This window comes from Chelonus insularis, unplaced genomic scaffold, assembly GCF_013357705.1.
Source record: "Chelonus insularis isolate UGA/USDA-ARS -01 unplaced genomic scaffold, ASM1335770v1 contig_63_pilon, whole genome shotgun sequence".
Classification (NCBI taxonomy): domain Eukaryota; kingdom Metazoa; phylum Arthropoda; class Insecta; order Hymenoptera; family Braconidae; genus Chelonus; species Chelonus insularis.
In genome coordinates this window covers 427,312-452,154 of record NW_023276680.1, presented here as the reverse complement: position 1 = coordinate 452,154, position 24,843 = coordinate 427,312, and the positions used below count along the sequence as shown (strand labels likewise).

At 30.3% G+C, this 24,843-nt stretch overlaps 6 protein-coding genes across 10 annotated transcripts; 3 read left to right on the top strand and 3 right to left on the bottom strand.

Annotated features, from left to right (window-relative positions):
- Positions 1-194: 194 nt before the first annotated feature.
- On the bottom strand, positions 195-1,849 carry LOC118070536 (nuclear speckle splicing regulatory protein 1). Its single transcript, XM_035089207.1, has 2 exons — positions 1,642-1,849; positions 195-1,503 (listed from the first exon to the last, which is right to left on the bottom strand). The coding sequence occupies exons 1-2, from the start codon at positions 1,659-1,661 to the stop codon at positions 318-320; spliced, it is 1,206 nt and encodes a 401-aa protein (XP_034945098.1). The 5' UTR covers positions 1,662-1,849; the 3' UTR covers positions 195-317.
- Positions 1,850-1,888: 39 nt separating this feature from the next.
- On the top strand, positions 1,889-4,039 carry LOC118070537 (solute carrier family 25 member 40-like). Its single transcript, XM_035089209.1, has 6 exons — positions 1,889-2,272; positions 2,548-2,846; positions 2,957-3,125; positions 3,217-3,413; positions 3,508-3,589; positions 3,688-4,039. The coding sequence occupies exons 1-6, from the start codon at positions 2,158-2,160 to the stop codon at positions 3,918-3,920; spliced, it is 1,095 nt and encodes a 364-aa protein (XP_034945100.1). The 5' UTR covers positions 1,889-2,157; the 3' UTR covers positions 3,921-4,039.
- A 2,774-nt stretch (positions 4,040-6,813) lies between these two features.
- Positions 6,814-8,955, top strand: Ada3 (transcriptional adaptor 3). Its single transcript, XM_035089195.1, has one exon. The coding sequence runs from the start codon at positions 7,232-7,234 to the stop codon at positions 8,615-8,617; it is 1,386 nt and encodes a 461-aa protein (XP_034945086.1). The 5' UTR covers positions 6,814-7,231; the 3' UTR covers positions 8,618-8,955.
- Positions 8,956-9,303: 348 nt separating this feature from the next.
- ATPsynC (ATP synthase, subunit C) lies at positions 9,304-11,953 on the bottom strand. Of its 2 annotated transcripts, none has more exons than XM_035089203.1 (5): positions 11,837-11,953; positions 11,267-11,351; positions 11,064-11,165; positions 10,612-10,717; positions 9,304-10,097 (listed from the first exon to the last, which is right to left on the bottom strand). In XM_035089203.1, the coding sequence occupies exons 2-5, from the start codon at positions 11,309-11,311 to the stop codon at positions 9,934-9,936; spliced, it is 417 nt and encodes a 138-aa protein (XP_034945094.1). In that variant the 5' UTR covers positions 11,312-11,351; positions 11,837-11,953; the 3' UTR covers positions 9,304-9,933. The 2 variants fall into 2 exon arrangements, with proteins under 2 accessions (XP_034945094.1, XP_034945093.1); XM_035089202.1 differs by having other exon boundaries at positions 11,808-11,919.
- Positions 11,954-12,089: 136 nt separating this feature from the next.
- LOC118070532 (juxtaposed with another zinc finger protein 1) lies at positions 12,090-15,300 on the top strand. The gene is made up of 5 exons (XM_035089196.1): positions 12,090-12,359; positions 12,613-12,780; positions 12,876-12,987; positions 13,065-13,205; positions 13,308-15,300. Exons 1-5 carry the CDS (start codon positions 12,260-12,262, stop codon positions 13,768-13,770), a joined length of 984 nt encoding a protein of 327 aa, XP_034945087.1. The 5' UTR covers positions 12,090-12,259; the 3' UTR covers positions 13,771-15,300.
- A 1,331-nt stretch (positions 15,301-16,631) lies between these two features.
- LOC118070533 (AN1-type zinc finger protein 6) lies at positions 16,632-24,714 on the bottom strand. 4 transcript variants are annotated; one of them, XM_035089197.1, is made up of 4 exons: positions 24,273-24,714; positions 18,181-18,665; positions 17,276-17,444; positions 16,632-17,153 (listed from the first exon to the last, which is right to left on the bottom strand). In XM_035089197.1, exons 2-4 carry the CDS (start codon positions 18,463-18,465, stop codon positions 17,005-17,007), a joined length of 603 nt encoding a protein of 200 aa, XP_034945088.1. In that variant the 5' UTR covers positions 18,466-18,665; positions 24,273-24,714; the 3' UTR covers positions 16,632-17,004. The 4 variants fall into 4 exon arrangements, with proteins under 4 accessions (XP_034945088.1, XP_034945090.1, XP_034945092.1 ...); XM_035089199.1 differs by lacking the exon at positions 24,273-24,714 and adding an exon at positions 19,181-19,688; XM_035089201.1 differs by lacking the exon at positions 24,273-24,714 and adding an exon at positions 19,386-19,688.
- Positions 24,715-24,843: the final 129 nt, after the last annotated feature.

The window sequence follows — 24,843 nt, the reverse complement described above, 5'->3', positions numbered from 1 at the left end:
AACTTAAATTCATGACGTCAAGTCAGACCTAACTGGTTGTAGTTATCGATTCTGTAATATAAACATTTTTATCTGATAGATTGGTGATTACTATGTTTGAACGACTTAAAAATCAATGAAGAAATAAAGTTTCCATATTTTTTTTTAAATGGAAAAATAATTATTTTTGAGAAAAATCACTTTATTATATCCTACGATTTTAAAAAATGCATAATACATATTTTTATTTTAAAAATGACTAAAAGAATAATATTTAACAAAAGAAATATTATGTAGCTTATTATTCAACATCAATTATTTACAAGTACAAAGAAAATTTACGATCCAGATAATCGCATAGCTTTTCTGGCATAATATCTTTGTAAAGCAGCTTCAAATACAAGCCCGACTGTTCTTTTTTCCCAAATTGATACTTTTGGTTTTTCTTCTTTTGGCTCTTCAATTTTTTCTTCAGAACTTTTTGATTCATTTGCCTGAGTTTTTATATCAGTTTTATTTTCTGATACTTTAAACTCAGTTGAATCTTTTGCAATATTTTTCTGTTTATCATCATCATGATCATTTTCTGTTGATAATCTTGCTTTTTTAGAGAGTGATTCTAATCGATTGACATCAGTTGGTTCTTTAGAAGAATCATAAGAATCATTTTTGTAATCATTGTCATCTTTGCTATTTTTATCTTCTTCAGGATCTGATTCAGATTCTGATGTTTCAAAATTTCTTTTTCTATATTGTCGCATGTTTTGTGATTTCAAAGTAAGTTTTTTACGATTTTTTCTTTTTATAGTACTTTGATTGACTTTTTCAGCTTCTGACTCCGAATTTTTTTCAGGAAAAGAATCAGAACCATCAAACGAATTGATGTCTTCATCTTCATCAATGCTTCTGGTTTCAGACTCTTCTAATTGTTTATTTGCATCTTCGCTATCATTATCTTGTTTGTTATCAACTGTTTGAGAGTACAATTGTCTATAAAACCCTGATATATCTGGTTGTTTAGTCACATCACCTATGGCTTCTAATCTATCCATTCTTGCTTCTTCCTCTTCTAATTTCTTAAATTCTTCTAACTTAGCTCTATAAGCGGATGTAACAAAACTTTCTTTATCCGCGTACTGTTCTCCTTCAGCTTCTCGCTCTTTTTGAACCATTCTTTCAATTCTGTGTTCTTGTTCTCTTTTTCTTCTTTCAGCAGCTTTAAGAAGATTTTGAATATATTTTGGCTTTTTTGCTTCCTTTTTTTCGACAACTTTAACTTCATCTTTTTTTCTTTCTATTTCATCATAAATCTCATCATATTGATATATAGTTGGATCTTGGTTCAAAGCTTTTTGCATGTTCAATTTAGTTTGTTTTTTTACACGATTTTTATCTCCTTCAGCTTTCAGAGCTTTTTTTACCCAATTTACTCCATCTTCTTTCTCAGAATCATCATCGTCTCCAAAAATATTACCTGCTTTTGGAGCTGATAATTGAGGCTTTTTTGATAAAATGAGGCCATATCTGTAAATAAATGATCGACATTCGTAATTATCGAATATAATATCTTTCAACTTGTGTATAATATTAATGTATTTACTTATAATTTATCCGATTAAATGAGTAATAAATAACCAAACAAAAATCATAGGTTATACTTACTGTTTGCTGTCTTTACTCATTTTGATATAATTTTATTAACTTTGATTCTTACTTAGTTCAATATCTATAATTTTATAAAATACAGAACTCTTAAGATACATCTATATTTATAATCAATTCTTATTATTTATCTGATTCAGATGTTTTAACCTGTAATTTTTTGAGCAATTGAAAAATTAAAGAGGTCAGCACTTTGCTAGACTAGAGTCAGCTGACGTGCATGTGCTGACTTAGGTGGTAGAATCAAGAATCAATCCGAATTGCCCGAAATGCCATGTGTGTTACACAATAATAAAAGAGTATTTGTTGTGATTGGCATTATCAAATTATTAATTTGTTTAGAAAACGATTAAAAAGACTTTTCATCATTCAAATTTGTTTAATATGAATTTTATTTTATCAAAGCAAGATATTAATTATAATTGTTACACGTGTCGATAAATAATTTCCAGTTTCAAGAGCCAATTGTATTGTCAGTATTCAGAAACACCGGCCATCCAATCAGGTTAAGAAAAAATGAGTATCTTAAATAAAAATTTGGATATAGACTTTGATGATCCGAAATTCCGTATCAAACCATACCAACAAATGATTGCTTCTTGTACTGGAGCATTAATTACTTCAGTATTTGGTAAGTATTTGATCTATTGAGTTTTTTTATCACATCATATGACTACAATTTTAGTAAAGTCATTTTCAAAAACTGATGCAATCAATTTTATGTACATCATTATTTTTTTAATAATTGAATTCAATATTCATATCATTAATAAAAACATTCAATCGTTATTAATGTACTAATAATAAAGTATATTATTTACTAAAATGTTTAAAAAATAAAACTTTTCATGACTTCCTGAAATACTTTTTAAGTAATAAGTTACAATAATATTATACATTTTACAGTTACACCATTAGATGTTGTAAAAACTCGTTTACAAGCTCAACAAAAGGCAATGTTGTCCAATAAATGTTTTTTATATTGTAATGGTTTAATGGATCATCTTTGTCCTTGTAATGGTAAGATGCCCACATGGTTGAAAGAAAATGAAAAATTTAATGGCACAATAGATGCAATGATAAAAATAGGAAAAAAAGAAGGAATTTTTTCTTTGTGGAGTGGTTTAAGCCCAACTCTTATACTTGCTGTACCTGCTACAATAGTATATTTTGTTTCTTATGAACAATTACGAATACATATCAAGGTAAATCAATTTAAAGTCCTACGTTGGGATTATTATTACAATAACTAAAGTTTACTATCCATATTGTATAATTTTCATCAAATCCTTAATTAAATATAATATTTTTATAGGATTACTACAATACAAAACTTAACACTGATAATAATAGTAATAAAAAAGATCAACCATTCTGGATACCGATGTTAGCTGGGAGTACAGCTCGTGTATGGGCAGCTACATTAGTAAGCCCTTTGGAATTGGTTAGAACTAAAATGCAATCCCAGAAATTGAGCTATCGAGGTAATTTCATCTTTGTTTAGGAAAATTATCAATTATTAAAGATGAAAGAGCATATACACAGATAAATATTAAATTTGATCGATTTTGATAGAAATTGGTGAAGGTTTAAAAACTGTAATCAAGTATGGTGGAGTATCTGGGCTATGGATGGGATTGAGCTCTACTTTATTTCGTGATGTACCTTTTAGCGCCATTTACTGGTGTAATTATGAAACGATTAAGAAAATGGTTCCACAGACTCAACATACTTTTAGTTTTAATTTATTTGCAGGTGCAACAGCTGGTTCTGTAAGTATTTATAATTTTTCTCTTATGCAGAGCATATTGTTCTTTCATTCATTATTGCTTATGAGTGTTTTTTAACGATTTTTTTTTATTGAAGATTGCGGCATTTATTACAATTCCTTTCGATGTAGTTAAAACTCATCGGCAAATCGAAATGGGTGAACGAGAGATTTATTCAGGTATTCACAACTCTTTATGATTTTTTTAATTTCAATTTTTCTTATTAAAAAAAAATAATTAATGTATTTGAATTAATTATTAAAAATACTTATTGCAGATAAACCCGGACGTAGCAGTGATACTATAAGTATAATTAAAAGAATTTATAGACAAAGTGGAGTACAGGGTCTTTTTACTGGTCTAATTCCTCGATTAATTAAAGTAGCACCAGCTTGTGCGATTATGATAGCAACGTATGAGCATGGTAAAAGATTTTTCTATTCGTACAACCGAGATATTGTCTTTGAAAATGACGTACATTTGATGCAAAATTATCGTGATAATTCGTGAATAGATATTACCAACAATTCCTATGTAAAAAGTCCTTGACTTAAATTTAAAAAATGAACGTTGTAAATAATCTATGATGTAACATTACAATAAGAATAAACATTTTCATTGATTATAAATTGTCGAATTTTGAGGAATAACATTTCGTTTTCTATGCACCATTGCATTTTCTTCAGTGTAAAATCAAATATTGCGCGACTCAAGACATTCGTAATGGCTATTTTGGAGAAATTCCCTTACACCAGAGAAGAGAGACCACCATAGAAGTCCAATGCTGTGTTAAAAATCCGGACGGAGTTTCGGTCAACATGTCGGTATTTTGGGTCAACATGTCGGTAATCTCAGGTCACAACATAGCAGCTTCTGTGAACCCAACACATGATGGCGCTGCTCCGAATTATTTGAGCCACGCCTCTCAATCTAAGAGAGAGACAAGATTTGTGTTCTCCTTTACTCTCATTGTGAATATCCCAATGCAGTTAAATTCCTAACACAAGCTCACGTCCCTCAAATAAAAAGAAAATCGGACTCAGATTGAGTGACTGTATTTATAGCCACTCATTTGTAGGGAATTGAATTCTCTATCAAATGAAATATATTTTTTTTGCATTTCTATTGTTTATAACAAAAAAAAAAGCAAATTAAATTTATTGATGAGAACGAAGAGAATTCAATCCTCGCTAATGAGTGGCGACATTTGCTATCATAGTAGTTTTAAAAAATCATTTTTTTTAATATTAAAGAATGATAAAAAGTTAAATAAAGGACCCGCATTTATGCTATTTGAATTTTTATCTGGGAAATAAATACACTGAATTCTTTCTTTTCCTATTTGTTAGCCTTGATAATTAGTATTTCCGCAATGTTTTAGTCATTTCTATTTTCGACTGATATTTTAAAAAACAACGGAAAAATAACGAAAATTTTAATAAAGCAGAAGACTTATGTGTTCGCGTTTATAATATAAACGAGAGTTTTATTGTGTGATCCGTCTGCAGACATTTTTTACGCGTTACAGTTTGCCGGCTTAAAATGTATTCTTATCGTCTGTCATCATCTTCTCTGGCTCTTGCTTTAAAAATTTGTAAAAAAAAAAATGTTTCTCAGAGAACTGTGCATCTACTTGTAAAGAGGATTAGAATATTTCGCAGCTTATTATCGTTTATGACATGTCCTTAAATAGGTTGTATGTTTTCCCTACGAAATTCGGCCGTCAAATACATTTTACAAATGATGTAATGATTCATATTCGCATAATACACTAGAAGGATTAGTTTACGTGATAAGTAAAAAATTATTAATCATGAAAACAAGTAAATGCAACTTACTCACAGTAATAAAAAAATTCCAATAGGTCGTAAAAAATTAATCCCTCGGTGCTTGGAAACAGCTCACGAACAGTAAACATTTTCAGAGGGATTTATCATCCCAGATAGTTTATTACTAGAAAGTATTCATGACGTAAACATCATTACAAATTGTGAACTAAAAATCCAGTTTATTCCTCATAATTTCTACTTTCATGCGCGAGAAATAAAATTAGTTTCGGATCTCGTTAGATACGATGAAAAACAATGAATCTTTTCCCGACCTTACAGGCATATAAAAAAACCAGTAAATAGCTTTTTTTTTAATATGAAAGTGGCATAAAAATTTAAATGAAGGACCCGCACTTATGCCAGTGGAACTTTTTTCCAAGTTCTCAATCCCCCGAATGTGAGGCAAATCGGACTCAGATTGAGTGACCGTTTTTATAGCCACTCATTTGTAGGGAATTGAATTCTCTATTAAATAAAATATTTTTTTTTTCGCAATTTTTTTTTATTGTTTATAACAAAAAAAAAGCAAAAAAAAATTACATTAGAAAAACAAAGAGCATTTAATCCTCGCTAATGAGTGGCTATATTTGCTATCATAGTAGTTCTATAAAACATTTCTTTCGAAATAAAAGAGGCATGAAAAATTGAATGAAGGACCCGCATTTATGCCACTGGAACTTCCACTGCCACATTCGGGGGATTGAGGACTTAGAAAAAAGTTCCACTGGCATAAGTGCGGGTCCTTCATTTAATTTTTTATCATTCTTTAATATTAAAAAAAATGATTTTTTAAAACTACTATGATAGCAAATGTCGCCACTCATTAGCGAGGATTGAATTCTCTTCGTTCTCATCAATAAATTTAATTTGCTTTTTTTTTTGTTATAAACAATAGATGCAAAAAAAATATATTTCATTTGATAGAGAATTCAATTCCCTACAAATGAGTGGCTATAAATACAGTCACTCAATCTGAGTCCGATTTTCTTTTTATTTGAGGGACGTGAGCTTGTGTTAGGAATTTAACTGCATTGGGATATTCACAATGAGAGTAAAGGAGAACACAAATCTTGTCTCTCTCTTAGATTGAGAGGCGTGGCTCAAATAATTCGGAGCAGCGCCATCATGTGTTGGGTTCACAGAAGCTGCTATGTTGTGACCTGAGATTACCGACATGTTGACCCAAAATACCGACATGTTGACCGAAACTCCGTCCGGATTTTTAACACAGCATTGGACTTCTATGGTGGTCTCTCTTCTCTGTATTTAGATACAAGTACTTTATTTTCATAAAACTTGTATACTTTTTACTTCTTCAACCGCTTGTAGTCTACTAAGGAGTGGTATATTCTGTATTTAGACTCAGTATTTTTTTTTAATCATTTTAAAATGAAGTTTTACTGATTCCAGGTACTTTCTTTACCTGCATTCCGAAACTTTTTTACCTATCACTTTTATACTGGGGACAAGTAAATTCTATAATTCGCCACCGGAAAATATTTCTGTCAGTGTACAACGATATTTGTTGTTGGTCCAGAAGATGGCGCATTCAGTCGTAGGGGGAGTTTTTGTTTTGCAATACTTCAAGTAATGACTGTAGAAAGTTTTCTCATAAAAGCTTTGTTTTAATTATTATTCATTTATTAATAAACAATTGTAAAAACTTTATTTATTTTTATAATTATTTTTATACTTTAAATATTAAATTGTTAGTTTAATATTTGTAGAATTTTTTTCGACAATAAGTTTGTGTTTACTCTGTCAATACATATACATATAGTATAGTTCATTTGTATGGTGTAACCTAACCCTCAATTTGAGAAAACAGCTGCTTTGCACAGCTGTGATTAATATTTTGTTATTAAATGTTTTCTTTTATTATGTTTCAAGCACGTAAATGTATTTTTTATGTCCACTTCTATTTGTGAAATATACATTTTTAGTTGAAATTTGTTGAATATTTCGGATTATGAAAATATAAACGGACAAAATATGTCAGGAAAAGGAAAACTCAACTCTAAAAAGACGCCCGTAAAGATGCGTGAAGGAAATAAATCTTCTCAAACTCCAGTACAAACTCCAGACACTAGTTCTGACGCTACAGATTTATCGCTTTCAATCCCAGTTATTAAAACTACTGATAACAGTAAATTATTACCAAGATATACAAGTGTTCTTCAACGTACCAATGAAGATAGCGTTGGAATGGAAGACTTGGATACGCTTCAGCTAGAATTAGAAACTCTACTTTCATCAGTTGTTGTTAGAACTCGTTTACTACAAGAAGAAATTCAATGTTTATCATCAGCCGAAGAAAGACGAGATAAACGATCTAAAAGTGGCAAAGGTTTATCTTTTGACAAAAAATTGAGAGATGAGAAACTCAGAGGCAAGGATAGTTATTTAAAAACTCATTCACCTCTTTCAACTAAGCTATTGAAAGCTAAAGTTGCAGGAAATTCTAATAATCAAATAGTACCAAATCCTCATGAAATTGTCAGAGTTGAAGGATCTAAAACAGATATACCAAAGCTTCTATTACCTAAAAATGATACAACTAATAAATTTTGGGCTTCTGTTGATCCCTATTGTGCTGATATCATGCCAGATGACATTAAATTACTGGAAGAGTTGATAGCAACTCATTCCGATTTAGGAGAATTTAAAAAAATTCCTCCTCTCGGAAGACATTATAGTTATACTTGGGCACATAATGATTTACTTCAAGATGATGAAGCAGGAAATCCGAGTAAGGATAAAAAAAAAAGTAAAACAGATGTATCTTCGTTAATGGCTAAAGTTGATAAAAAAGCTTCAGGAATAGCAGGGCCTCTAACACAACGTTTAGTTTCTGCTTTACTTGAAGAGAACGTTTATGTTGCTAATAATAATGCTGATAATAAATTGTTTAGAGATGGTGATGCATCTCCAGTACTTCGTGATCTGACTATTCAAAATTCAATGAATTTAGAAATGAGAATGCATAAGGAACTAGTAGAACAAGGTATTTTAGAACCAGACACCCACAGAAAGAAAGAAGAAGACGACGAAATTCTTGCTGAAATAAAGAGATGTCAGCAAGACTTAATGACGTTATCTAGTCATAATGTAGCTCAGTTAAAAAGATTATTAAATCTTGCACAAGAAGAGAGCAAACGCCAAGCTCTCAAGCGAAAAATCAGTATAGTAGATAATGAAGTTGTAGAACATTATAATAAATTGATTATGGCGAAACAAAGAAAAGTACCTTTGACAAAAAAAGAGCAAGAAAAAGCTTGGGCTAGTCTTCGAGAACGAGAAGTTCTACTTCAACAACTCAATGTTCTACCGTCCAACAGCATCGGCGAACCTGTTTCTGCACGACCCGCAACAACTTAATTTAAATCATACTACAAATCAGTTGTAGAAACATTTCTTAATAATACATTATATTTATGCCTATTGAAATCCTGTAAAAATAGCTCGTAATAAAAACACTTCCAACTACCACTTTCTTTATGGTGAAATTTTTGACTATTGATGTTAATTATAACATTTTAGAATTATTTAAAAATTAAGATATATTTTACTTTTTAATCATTTGTAAGATTGGTTATTTTAAGCAACTATTTAAATAATCAAATCAAACTAAATTAAAAAAAATTAAGTTCAATTTTTTGATTTCCTTCACATACAGTGTCCAGATTTGTTAATCGATTGTTATTTTTTAACTCTTTAATCATGAATAAATAAAATATTTAAAGAATAAAAATAATTGTTTCTATTATTATAAAAACTCTCTCATCATCATCAAATATTTCAATAATAAAAATAAATGTGAATTGAATTCTTTATGGCAATTTTGATCAATTCTATGATGTATTTGATTTAAGTTTCAATTTTTTTTACATTAAATAGAATATTCAAAAAAAAAAGAAAATCAGAATATAACAAACCAAACAATGTATCGAAAAGAAATAATGATGTAAGATATTAAACAATTTTAACGTTAATAAATGATATTTTATAGGAATCATTAATAAAGAACATATTAATAGAGTAATTAAAAGATGTGAAACAAATGATTGTTTATCGCACGACATGGATGTTTATTCGACATTACTGTACATGTTCTTTGCAGTTACTGCAAACATGCATACCGACGATTTAACAATGATGAATCGTTTCAAATAACAAATGAACTGTATTTTATTTCATTAATTGTCACGAGAACCGTACAACGCATAAGTGAAATTATATTTTCAAATAGATTATAATTGAAATAGTTTGGGCGCGCACGTGCATTTGCACATTGAATGGACTATGCATTTTGTGAGGCTGATGATAACATTTTTCAATAATCCTCTATTCGATTTTTCATTACATTGAAGTTCAATTACTTTATAACAATGTGAGTTACGCTACATGAGTCGGTAGGCCATGAAATAATTATGAGCCACTGGATGGGATTTATGACGATGTTATTATTTAACATAATTTATCTGTTTACAGCCCCGTATTTTGTTATGTTACATATTAAACTGTCGCACCGTCGCGCTCCAACCAGTGCCAAGAGTCATCGGCATCCTTAATAATTTCATGGGCTCCCGTGAACCATAGACAGCTTTCTTCTTACTATTATTTCAAGCCAGATGAAGCTGCCTTGGCAGTGACGCACTAAAACTATTGGTAATTCGTTATGGAGGATTTGTGGCTTAGAAGGCGAATAGAAGTAAGAAAGCCATCATAAGACAGAAGAGACCCATGGCTTCAGACAGGGCAAAACCTAAGATGGCGTATGAGAACAATTGCTGTTTCAATGATGGATTTCTTGCATATCCAATAATCAATGATCCAAACACAGATCCAATTCCGGCACCTAAAAAATACATAAATTATATTTATTTCTCTTGAACGATTAATGTTTTAATTAACTTATCTAATATAAATATTCCATAGTATATGTAATGTTTTATAAATAATAATTAAAAGGAAAAATGACTTTGTGAATTTCGTTTATTATATAAAGTTTATGATAGTAAATAACTCCATGCAGGATATCAATAGATTAGAATGCAAAAAGTAAAATAAAAGCCATCATGATACAGAAAAGACCCAAAGCTTCAGACAAAGCAAAACCAAGGACTGCATAGGAAAAAACTTGTTGTTTTAGGGAAGGATTTCGGGCATAACCAAGTATTAAGGATCCAAAAACTATTCCAACACCAATGCCTAAAAAAATCAGGTAAAGAAAATAATAGAGAGATTTGAATGAAATGATTGGATTATATAATTGTTGCATAATATGTATGTAAGATTTAATCGATATTATCATATTAATAATTTTGAATTAAAATAAGAGATATTAATTAATATAAAAAATGATTGCTCACCGGATCCAGCTACTCCAACTGTTGCAGCGCCAGCGCCAATAAATTTGGCAGCTGAATCGATGTCACGACTGATCGTGGAAGTCTGGAAGCTGCGAACTATGGGGGACTAAAACAGATAATAAAAGCTATTCAATAATAATGGAAAAGTGAAATATTTAAATCGATTAATTAAGTTTAATTCAATAAAAAGTAAATTCATATTCTTTAATGACTGAATCCAATAATCTTTTTTTAAATAAGCAATTTTGAATGAGTTCTTGTTACGTGAGAGCTATCGATTTTAGCAGAAGTTAAAAGGTCTTAAGAAAGAAATTTTCATGTGTTAACAAAACAAGTCAAAAATATTTTTATCACTATTAACTTATTAATTGAAAATCACGTAAAATAGATAAACGAAAAAGAATTATATAACTTAGGTTCATTATGCAATGGATCAAGTTCATGATACTTACCAAACTGACTGGAGTCTGTTTTTGACTCTCCTGTAAGGATTGACTTTGGTTGATCACAGCACTGCTAAGAGGACGAATGTAATTCCTGCTACTGCCAACCAACTAAATGAAAAAAATGAAAATTGCTTTCATGTCAAGCCTATTATGTAACTCATGTTGCCGACACGAAAATTCGATGAAAGGTAACATGATTTTGTACTCACAGCAGATCTGGCAACTGGAGCGATGAATCGAGTACAGGCGAACATTTTGTTAAGTTTTTTTTGTGAGGTCTACCGACTCAAATGCCTAGAATAATTATAAAGTTGTTAAAATAAAATGTATTATACCGGGGTAGTTGACTTAACTACTCGAGATTCCCTAATCTTTAACTATTAAACACTGACTGAACATGAATGTCTTTGAGCTCAATAGATTACGTAATGATGTACTGATTTCACGTGAACGAAAATGACTAAAATTATTGAATTAAAAGTTCATTAGATAATAGTGTAAATGAGGATAAAAGACAGGCATAATAATAAAAATTGATGACGAACACGCGAATTGTCGGCACACTATAAAATGGCCGATTCTCCGAAGGTATTTCCGCTACGGTCACAGTGCAAAATAAATGATGATTTTAATATGAAATATAGCAAGCCATGTTGTAGAATATCTAAATTTAAATTAATAATTTATTTGAAACTACTATTCACTGACAATTATCATAAAAACCAAATTTTTAGACGAGATTTTACTCACTTGCCAAGAGAACAGGCGCTCGGACTTACCAAAGAACAGTGTCGAAGAAGAGGAGTTGCAACCCGGCGTTCGGAATGTTGAATTGGTGAGTAACCGATGGAACGAATGAACTGCGTCTCAACCAATCGATGATCCCGTCGTGAACGGAATATAAAGATTTTCGTGCCGTAGTGCAATCACCACTTACCACACCCTGACTTCCTCTATCGACCAACCGAATTTAGCCGAACAATTTTCGTCAACTATTTTAAAGTCAAAGAAAATACTTTTTTAACATTAGAAGATCGAATAGTTTGGACGAAAACAATTTAATCTAATTAATTAATGAGTCTGAAAATTCATTTACATATAAAAAAAAACCTAAAATACTTTATATTAGTTAGGCTTATAAAACTGAAAAAGCTTTCATCAAGCTCTTACTCGACTCTAGTCACCTTCACCTTCTAACTGATATGGCTGTATTTATGTTGAACGTTTGTAAATTTAATGCTTGTGGCTTAACATTCAAGAGTCTCGGACATTTAATTCAACATATAGAAGAAACACATATTGGTAAAATTATGTTTTATAAGTCTCCTCATCAATTAATTACTTTTTTTATTTTTGAGGTTATCTGATATCCTGATTGAGGTTATCTGGGCAAATTTGACTATTGAGTGTTTTTAAAAAAAAATTATTTTAAACAGAACAAAAGGATGACAACCCTAACAATTTTCATTAATATATTATTTAATTATCTAGTTACTCAATAATACATTTGGTGAATTAAAATCTTTATGATTTTTTCTTCAAACATATATTTTAGATTACGATCCTCTAGTTATTGAACAGTCAGAACAACAACAGCCACCATGTATTCCCTTAAGTTATGCTCTTCGATTTCTCACCGATGCTGCTAGGCAAGAAGCTGTAAAACACGTCAAGACTACATTGAATTTGTCACCGAGTCGCAACAAAAACTCTACACCGCCAGGTAGAATTTACAAGAATCTAAGTAATAAAATAAAAATTTCAACGTTAAAAAAATAAAAACTGAACGTTTCTAATAAGAGATATTTGTTACTGTAGGAAGTGAGGTAGAAGAGGAAGATGACTTGTCGAGTGAACCAGAGGATAGCAATGATTCGTGGACCACATCCGAGGAATTTTCGGCGGACTACATTCTACGATACGGCAGCAGGTACTGGGGCGCATAGTGGAGCGCTTACTTAGGAAGAAAAATCACCTGCCACTCGATTATACACTTCTTATTCTCAGGGTTGTCAATCAAACTATCACAACTCAGAATAATCATACCAACAAGCCCTTTGCTTGTCCAGTACCTGGATGTAAAAAGCGCTACAAAAACGTTAATGGGATTAAGTATCATTCAAAAAATGGTCATAAAAATGATGGCAAGTACGTTTATTTTTTCTTTAAATTTTTGTCCCATCGTCAATAAACAATCTATGAATTAAATTTATTTAGTTGAATATAAATATTAATATATAATTATCCTAGGATACACAAGGCTTTTAAATGCTCCTGTGGTAAGAGTTACAAGACAACTTATGGTTTAAAAAACCATGCAGCAATCCAGCATAGCTCGGGAACTGGGAGTATAATAAAATCAATGCTAATCAAATCATCAAAGACTGGAAATGAAAATGAAAATATTACGATATTAGATAATTTAAGTTCTAAAAATTCTAAAAACCCATTAAATAAAATATCAAAAAGTAAAATATCGGCCATCGAAGATCATGGGTATATTAAATCGGAACGATCGATCCTTACTGAGACTGAACTCGAATGTGATAATGATCTCGGCGTACTTACACCCGCTTCCACACCACCTTTAGCTGTTCATAATCTGCCAAAAAGTGAACAACCAATAATTCATCAAGTTCGAACTCTTCATAAATATTTTTCAAATACTTCATGCGTTACTTCTAATCGTCGTCACGTTAAAAACGAATACTAGTCATTAAATAAAGAAAGAGTTCATATTAGCTAGTGTTCTTTTGCATGTCTTTGACGTTAAGCTTCAAAGTTGCGAATGATAATAAAAATTACAAAAAATTTAAAAAAGATTGATTATAATAGTTATCGTTAGCAAATGTTATATATTAAAGCAATGACGATAATAATTAATAGCCAATAAAAATTAATTATTATTGTATAAAGTATTTAAAAATTTTTAGGGATAAATACTATATGAAAATTTATTCTTATTACCTTTTGCGCTATTATATCAAGTGCACTTAACGTCAATTTCCTTGGCTTTAATATTTCATTAGCTGCGGTTACTTAACGACACTCGTATTGTGATCAACTTACGCTTAAGAAATCTAATCTCATTGGTAACAATAGAATTAAATTTGTTATTACATTATTAGTGCTACGAAAATATTCTTTAGTTTCTTGTAGCAATTTTATCAAGAAAAAAATAAAGAAAAAATATCTGTCATTTTTTTTATTTTATCATTTTTTAATAATAAGAAAAAATTTGACCATTATAATTTTCCTACTTGTTGAATTTATATTTTACTAATTTCAATTTCTTCATTACAAGCATCGGTACGTCCGTTTTTTATATTAACATGTCATTAATTTTAATTAATCACTTTCCTATCATACATTTAAATTATTTTTCTTTAATCACATTTATATATATCCATTTTCACGTATTTTTTTCTAAATTCAATTAGTTCACATTCATAATTATTTTTCACACTACATTTACTCATTTTACGTCGATTATTCTTGTTGAACAAGATTAAATCGATAGTGTGATATATATTAGAAAAATATGCTATGCCTAAAATAAGGTAAAGGCCTGATTAATGATGTGTGTATATTTTTACACTTTATTATTTTATTATAATTATTTATATCCAAGTTTTTCAACTTTTCCCTCGTATTCGCCAGAAATGTTTCTAAGCTTTACACAGAAGTTAGAATTGGGACGAAATATTATTGCAATTTATTTAATTAATTATTAATCTATCAAAAAACTCTAAACCTAAGTTTGTCAAATATAAATATCTTGTTATTATTTTTCTAATGAAATTATTAATTTTAGCATTAAAAAAATGTTTTAGAAATGAAATTTGTATATAATAATATTTTTCCGTAAGTATATAGCCTATGTACATAAGTAATTATATTTCGTATGTTAATTAGTTATAATAGGTAAGAACGTCAACTAACCAAGATTACCACCATAATAATTAACATAAAAATTATTGCCGAAGGAAATAAAATCAATATTCAACAGGAAGACATTGAGAAAAATATTTAAGATTGTAAAAAAATAATTGACAGGAAATATAATTTTTATTTATACGAGTGTCTGCCAAAAATCTGGAATTTCAACACAGGAGATCAACTTAAGAAGCATAGATTTTAAAAATATTAGTTTTAAATGACATTAATATATGTAAATGTATATTTATTCAATCATTAATTCATTAACGAAATATCTTTTAATTCATTATTTTTTTTGTTTAAAGAGAACGTTGGTAATAAAAGAAATAAAAATCAACCGATTGGTTACTTGAGTCATTGCTTCTTAAAGAATAAAATGTACAAAATTAGCAACGACTCTTTTTCACCTTTTAATAATAATATTTACCTATGCGAGAAAAAACATTTAAAGCAACAACGAATCTACTTAGCGAAAAAATATAAGTACTCCGTCCACGATCTTCATTTACATTATTAATTAGAGCTACTTTCAGTTAGTTTTACAAATTTTAAACATAAAAAACCAACTGCCATAGTATTTAAATTATTTATCGTCACACGTTTGAAATTATTTTTAATATTTTTATTAGATCAACCAAGTTCATCAATATGATGAAATTAAAATGATATATATTTTATTACTCTTTTATTTGCATATTCTTGCTCAGCAATAATAAATTGAATAAAAGACTGTCAATTTTTATAATTGATAAGTTTTCGTGTGTTGTCGTGGTCGGTAGTATTCTACAGATCGTGGGCAGAACATGTAGATCTCAATAATTAAATCGCAAATAAATTTTTTGTTACTATATAAGAACTTATTTTAAAATACCAAAGCCAAAGAAGAAAAAATAAGTATTTGAATGATCTCTTTAAAAAATTGAAAAAGTTTCGATAAATTTTTCTAGAAAGCAACCGTATGTTAAAACATATTATAATCTACTGAGTGTTTCTCGTAAACATTTTTTATATTTTTTTGTTTTCATATTAACGAAAAAAAAAAAAAAAACAAATTTATTTAAAACTCGCGTAAATAAGTATCCCCAACGTAAATTTCAAACAGTGTTTAATGAGTAATAATGCTCGTTATATTCTCGTGAGATTGGACATTAACACACAGTACTACTTATACTTCATTGCATTATTTATGAATCAATCGGCTAATATACTTAATAGTTATTAGACTACTAATTAACCTAGAATTGTGATCACCCATCAACGTCAGTCATTGCCTAAACAACACTCCCTTTGCTCAATATAGAAACAAAAAATAATAATATAATAATATAATATAATATAATAATATTAATAATAATAATTATAATAATTGATACAGGAAAAAAACATTATTCGCGCGTAGAACGATTCTCCTTTGTGGATAAATCGACTGCCTTTAACAAGATTAACTTCTGACTGACTGACTGCACCAGGAATTTAAAATCTACTTTACCAGTTTCTTTATTTCGTGCTGTTTTCAGCAAATTTTGCATTTTAGTAAATTAATAAACAATACATAGAATGATAATTAGAATAAATTGTAATAATTATAAAGATAGTAGGTAGATAATAGTTAGCTGGCAGCAGTTAGTAACCAGATTTTTTCATTTTGTAATTGGAACGCACTAGATGATAATCTGACATGGCACTGACACCCATCATATTTTTATAACATTTATTCATTCATTCATTTATTTATATAGATTTTTATTATTTTGTATCTCTATTCTTGTCCAAATTCGCAGATTATATATTTTTTCAATCATTATTGTTGGACATCATTCACTCATCATACAATCAATTTCTCATGTATTACAATCATTCTTTTTCATTTTACTTATATTCTTCAATTTCCCGATGTGCAATCAGCTGCCAGATAATTTATCTCGTTTTTTCATGTTTTTTTAATATTTTGTTTTTGTTTTGTTTATATAGTTATAACCATTTTCCCAACGACTACGCACTAAATAGTTCAAATTTTTTGCACTTTTTCACCAACAACAACTGGATTATTACGTCGAATTTCTCGAGCGCCCATTTCTCTGTAGTCAAACTTGCAATCGTGCTTGTCACTGTATCGATGCACAGAGCAGAAGAGTCCGCCACAACGACATTCGAATCCTAGTAACATTGAAGTAAAATTTATCGTTAATAAAAATGTTATTTAACTTTCATCTGCTTAAATTAATATTTGAATAAAAACTTATATAATTTACTAATTAATATTCATTTGTTGAGCTTACCAGTTAATCCGACTTTCTTGCGACAAATAACACAACGATTTTTCTTCTTTTTGAATTCTTTGTCAGTCTCTTTCCCATCAAAGCAGTCATCCGTATCAACACTGCTTACCGATCCTTCAGCCGCCCCACTGCTAGCGCCTACTTCAGCTTCCTGTTCGTCCCTGTTAACCTGTGATTTATTAAATTACATTAATAAGTATTGCAATTCTTCATAATATTCACACAAACGGTTATATCATATTTGTTATCAGTTAATAATTGTCTAATTAAGATTATTAAATTGGTAAGTTTCATTTGAGTTAAAATGCTTCAATCATTAATAGTAATGTCAAATTTTGTTATTTATTTCAACACAAGTTCGTTTATCGACACTTCGTAGACATTTTACAATTTTTCACTTAACTGAAATAATATAGACTAAATAATTAACATTTACTACTTTTTTATCAGACGATAAACCATGACCAGAGGCCATAATTTACTATAATTTTGATCCATTACTAAATTGTTATTTAGGATACCATGACAACAATATCTTACATTTGATATATAGAATTAATTTAAATTTTTGCTGAATAATATTTAACAGTATTTCGAATTATTGCATATGATCTTTAACTAATTCTACTTTATTATATGACGTTTCATTGTAACATACTTTTTCATGGTTTTTTATTCAAATGAGAATGAACAATCATACCATGTGAACATCTTACAGTAATTTTTCAATTGAATCACTTTCATTTTCAAGAATTTTCTCATTCAAATAAAATGTTGAATATTCTTTTTCATTTCTGACTTGATATTAATTTTTTTTTTCATCATCTCTAATGAAATACTCGCCTTTTCTTTTTTTCTATCCATCTAAATAAAAGAATTGAAAATTTTATTTCAAAATTATTTACCTCTTTGGAACTAGATAAATCTGTTGTAGTTTGTGGAATTGTAGGAATGGTAGGCTGGGCAGTTGTTCCTGTGGACGCAGGACTGCTGAAACCGCTTTGCAACGTACCAGCGTTACCAGAAACGGTTTGTGAAGCTGATACAGTAGCTGCAGATACTGGAGGTTGTTGTTTCTTCTTAAGGTTTTCTTTAAAACAAAGAGAGCAAAGGCCATCGGTAGCAGGAGAGCCATAGAATCCACAACCACTACGACACAGAGCTTGCATTGGATTTGACTCACGCTCCATTTTTGTTTTTAGTTTTAAACTTTCTTTCTTGGTGAAAATTTTGTTTAATTATAAATTTTTTATTTTTATAAATTTAGTTTATTTATTGATTCACTAACACGTTTAACAGAAAATTGTTGCAGTAAATCAGTTTTATTCGCTGAAATTTCGCAAAATCTGGTTGCCAATTAATCCACAATTGGCGGTTACCACACGTTTACCTGAAAACATATGAAAAAAGAAATTAATTTATTATTTTAGAGTAAATATATTGCTTAAAGGCTATTCATAAAATGTTTAACGATGAATTTTATTACTTTTGACTGTAAGTGTCCCCGAAGATGTGTAGTCTTGGGGGCCTCGGCCAAAAGTCATGTTGCAGAACAGATAAAATAAAACATGATTTATTTTTTAACTAACTTGTGGCAGTTAATAAGACTGATATGAATTTTTTCAACCAACACTGAGAGATTTATCATAGAAAGCGAGAAAAGTAGAGGGGAGAGAGAGAGGGAGATAAAGAAAGTTGACGTGTTGACAGAAAAAGCTAAGACATGTAGTGGGATCATACACCTTTTTTCTTCAATTTTTTCACGTATTACCCTCTCCCTTACACCCTGTCAATCTTTTGCTTTTTTACCAAGAGAACAGAGCTATTTGTCGAAAAAATTTTATAACCAAAAAAGAACTTATGACATCAAGATATAGGTAAATATTGTAGGACGATATCACTCACTTTCCAGCACGCAATCGTGTTGCAACCAATGCACAACATGGAGTAAGAGTGTCTTTGAGGCATTTAAGTGGACTCCGTGTCTGTATCGCGGAAGAACATACACGCACACCATTTACTAAAGCTTACTTGTCGTATAGTTAGTATAGTCTCATACTCTCTCGATCTTTCTTTCTTTCTTTCTTACGTATCACTCTTTCTTACTCACACTTTAGTGTAATTGTATTGGCTTAACAAAACGAGGATTTCCCCGCGGCAAATCTTTACGTCTCCAACTCACTTGCCTTACTTCACCTTCATACACACAATTGAACGTGGCCACAGTAAAACTAATTTTATTATTATTTATTTGACTTATTAAAATTACTTAAAGTCACGTATCACGAAGCCGCCGTCGTCGTGTCCAAAAGCCGTTCGATATTTAGTTGAATCCCGAAGAGCCCACAAGGACGGAGGAGGAACAACGATGATAACGACAACGACGACGACGGCCGAATGTTTTCATGATGGCGATCGCTGCGATCGTGCCACACGGACTTTGGCTTTATTCTCATGTGCGCGATTTTATAAGGCTTATTTACACGAAATATTGCATAAAGACCCGTTACTTTTACCTTGGTAGGTCACGAACCTTAAACAATTTCCCCAAAAAAACTAATTGTAAGATTTTTGTTTATTAAAAATAAATTATTCTGTATCTTTATTAACAATGAAAACACGCCTAGAAATTTAAAATTACCTTCAAACTTCAAAATGGCGTCAGCGGATTATGACTAATCTTCTATTATTAATTAAATTTAAATATTCATCAAAATTAATTTTTCTTTTAAACAAAATAAAACCTTTACCATACTATTTCATTTTATTAATATCTAAATTAAATTTGTTGCTTATAATATGATATCTTTATCATGATGGAAAAGTTTTCATTTTTAAAGTATTTTTCCCCTTTATATAAACTAAAGAATGATTGAAATTATTATTGAAGTAATACAAATTATAGTGCAAGATGAAATGATAAACTCATTGATAAAATACAGACAGAGATGATTAAGGGAAAATAAAAACAAGTTGGTGGATATATTTCTTTTAGATATAGGTAGCCCTTTAAATAAAGGTTATTATTGCAATAGGAAATCGAGGTGGCGTTGGTGAATATTCAAATGAATGAAATTCATGCGCAGTGTGTGTCGTGCGCTGTCACATGGCCTCCAAAGTCGTTTTTCAGGGCTTCGTATGCTTGACGCTATAAGTGAAGACTGGCAAACCCAAGTAATAAAGTAACTTATACTAATGTATAGTAATTCTAGGTAATAGCATACTAAACAAAAGATTTTTACATGTTAACATTTCTATGTCAGACTACCAAATACTTGATATAATTTGCAATGATAAATTACTCATAGTTCTGACAAAGACTCTTTGATGGGCTTTATTTTTCTTTGTTCCTGTTAATTCGAAATTTCCACTATTCAATTCTCAAAGATATCATAAAAGTTTATACCTAGGGAATTGTGATTCTCAATTTTCCTGAAAAATAATTGCTGCTATATAATGATACGGGCTAGTCACCTATTACAAAAGTCTTCGGCTTTCTCAGTATGAATGTGACTTTGGTCTTGACCTGTCACCAAGGTTCACTCATTGAACACCTGGTGCGAAAAATACGGGTGGGGAACAATGACCTATCCTTTACAATCATTTTGAGGAATTTCCAAAAGGAATATGTACCTACGTTTAATAACTGTCATGCTAAGTATGAAACAAACAATACTAAGCCTAAAATAAAAACGAATTAAGACTTTAAACTATTATCATACAAGATTAAGTTTATGTGAATCATTGCATGACCAATACATTTTTTGGGCAGTTATTGTTCGTAAACAATGAAATATTGTTTGAAAAGAAAACAAGTACCTTTGATAACTAAATTGATCTATATAAAATTCCACTAAAATATAATTAAAATATTATTCATTTGAAATAGAATTACTTAAAAATTTTTTTATAACAAAATTATATATTTGATATATAAGAAATGAAAAAACATTTACGTAATAAAATTTATATTTATAAAAAAATAAAATACCACAAAAGACTCAACATTACTCTAATTAGTTCACACTTATTACAACTCAATAGTAAATATATGTGAGTCACATTCTTGGAAGACAGTTTTGGAATGAATGAAATTTCCAACTACTCCATTTATTTCTAAGAGTAATTTTTATTTCTTTCTCTGATCAGAGACAAAGCAAAAATCTTTGGTAATTGTCCAAAGCTTCTCTACTCAATAAATTACAATTTCAACTCACCACACGTGCACGTAGTTCATATTTATTGTATTCAAAAAGAAATAGTACTTCTATTTTATTCAACATATTTTAGTATGTACATTAAGACACTGTTGCAGTTAATTGATTGAGAAAAGTGTGACGTAAATATTTAAAACTATATTTGTACGAGTTTAAAGCAACCAAGCGATGAAACAAAGGTTGTACGAAGGACGATGAGATAGATATTACTTGCTTGTCAATATGTGGACTGTAAAATAACATATTCGTTGAGATGAAGGACACAACTAGCCTGGATAATTTCAATTTTATTATCAAGGTCATAATTTTATGTATTTCAAACATGATATAAATTTCGGGCAGTTCTAGTTCATAATTAAGATTAAGCAATAGAGAAACTGTTGACAATTGATAAAAAGTTTTACTTATTTTTTTTTGTTCATAAGTTTTTTTTTGTGATGATTACTCTTTATTCTTTTATAATCAGCCAAGATTCTTAGGCTACTTATTTACTATCATTTTTTTTTCAATTTCTCATAAATATTAATATATTATGATAGATAAAATCATAGTAATAATTAGTGCTTAAATTATTTTATGAATTAACGTCAACTACTATCATTTTCATAAATGTCTTTCTAAAAATAATAATTTTTGTTTTATGAAATGTCCTCATTCTCTTGACAATTCCACATCAAAATTGATATCATTTCGTTTTTATTCTGAGTGTTCAATAATTATTTTATTTTTTCAATTAAAACACTGATGAATTTGTTTTTATATCAAAATTATCATTGAAAAATCAAACATGATAAAATCATTGTTATTTTTTTTTTTGTTCAACTTCGTCAAAAATATTATTTAAAGAAATTAATTACTCGAAAACCTGAGAAATGTAAATGTCTCTATCCGATAGTAACTGATTCTATTGCACGCATCATTGTAAATTAAATCATATTTATCTAGGACATTTCACACAAATGACATTTATTTATTATCTTTCATTGATCCTGAAGATCAAATAAAACAATCGGTCGTATAAAATAAAATAGTAAATGCATCACATAATAGTACTTTTCTGTTAGTTTATGTTATAAGAAAATTGACTCACTTGCTGAGCCAATGATGACGAGTTGTTACTTCCCGATTGTTTATCTGCTTTTTAATATATTTTATGACTGTGTGAGTAATGTGAGTGTTTAGTATCTATATATAAAGACAAATTGTCGTATAGAGAATAATGATAAAATTAATGAAAATATTTTATAAGCATGTATAAGATTTAAAGAGCTTGATAACATCTGTTTTTTGTACGCCAAACAGAAGGACATTGGTAATACACAGATATATAGGAGCGATGAAGAAAGATCGGAGAGTAGCCAAATGCTTTAATCAGCTGATTTCATATTTTTCTGACGCAAGAAAGTGCGTTTGAGTTGCAAAATTATATTACAGTTATCTAAATGAACATAGTTTTGAGAATAAGTTGATAGTTGTTTCTATGTCGTATAGAGTATCATAATCGTATAAATGTACACGAACGAGTGAGGAACATGAGCGGAAGGTAGAGGCACTACAAGGGAGGGAGAAAAGGGAAAGAGAATCGAGGCGAATGGGAACCCACGCGCGAGTAAAAGTGTGACGAAAGTAAAACAACGTTTTCCAATGAGAATTTAATAGAGGCTATAGTTGACCCTTGGGCTAATGAAAATGGCAATATGACTACTATGGTAATGTTTATTTTTTTTGTTAATGTAAAAAAATATTTTATATCTCTTCATGACCTCTGAGTTTTCCTAATTGGTTCTTTAAAAAATTTCTTTGTTTTATTTCTTTATAACAGAAGGTTCATTAAACTAACGTTTGTCATTGTTCTTTTGTAAATAATGAATAAAGTAAATCGATTATTGTTTACCTTTTTGTATTATAGAAATTTTCTGTGTATGGTAATTTTTCCTCTGACCCTCAGTGGGTATATACATATATTTTTTTATTATTCTTTTTGGGAATTTCTGGAAGAAAAGTTGGGGCAAATAATATTTTATTAGTTCTTAGAGCTTGGGTGATACCAAGGATTCACTGACGATTATCCCTAGTTTCCTTTCTATTTAATGAATGTATTAAAAGAATTATACAGTTGAAATAGCCATTTAACAGTTGGCACAGAAAGCATGGACGATTTGAAGCACGAAAGTCTCTGTAAACGCGCTTTGTGCGTTGGTTGATCGTAGGCAAGAGGTGGTAGGGCGAGGGTGAGGAGAGAACACGCTGAAGGGGAGGGAGACAAGGGGAAATGTATGAGGGGTTTGCTCACACAAACATAAGCCATGAGTCCATAAAACTCATACTCTCACATTCGGCGCTAGCGTCGTCCAACGGCGACGATGACCGGACGACGTTGCCGACGAAAAGACGATGATGATGATGGGAATTTGGACATGATGATGAAAGTTAGCCAACCAATGAAGTCATTGAAAAATCATCTAAAGCACAGGGTCAAGATCAAACTACTCGTCTTTTATTGCGTCGTTTCTTCATGTTAAAGACAAGTTTTGTAGCTGTATAGCTTTTGTGTGGGGATCACACCCATAGTAAGAGTCTATGGATCATGATTACGCACGCAGAATGACGAGCACAAGAGAACAATGAGCTAGAAGAAATTTGGATAAAATTTGAGAGCACATTTTAAACAAGTTTTCACGCGAAATGCAATACCTATGCACTATTTTCTTGGTCGTATTGGTAAAAATAGTACACTTAGATGGTCAGGTGGAAGTTATTTGCTTGATTGCGACACTTACCGAAGGCTACTGTAGTGTAGCAGGGCGCAATATGTCAGCTGACTAGACGTGTGGCTGATTGTAATCCTGCAGCAGAATTCCACATAATTCACTATGAGAAATTAGCTCTCTCTTGCTTTTGATTCTTGCGTTTCAGGTCCTTCGTTTCTCCAATTCCAAGACCGTCACGGTGCGTGTATTGGCTTTACACTGATTTCACACAAGCACTTTTCTCACTCTTCAATATATTTCTTCTCTCGTTTTTTTCTCAAAACTTTTCTTCTGCGTATTACTATTAAAAACCCACAAACGAAAAAGTGTTCTTATTAAAAAATAAATGAGAACTTAGAATGTGCGCAAAACGTTCACACCCAACTCTCCCGTTACGAAATGAAACCACCAAATCAACGAGCGGAGAGACAAATACTGCTGCCTGATGACTGGTACAAAGTTAGAGCTTTGCTCTCCTACCAAGCCCCACTCTTTTGCCAGCTAAGCCAAACAGACTCGACCCTCTCGAAGAAAGCCGATTACAACCGACCTCCAAGTGCCAAGCATACACTATATGCAATTCAGATGGGTTACGACCTCA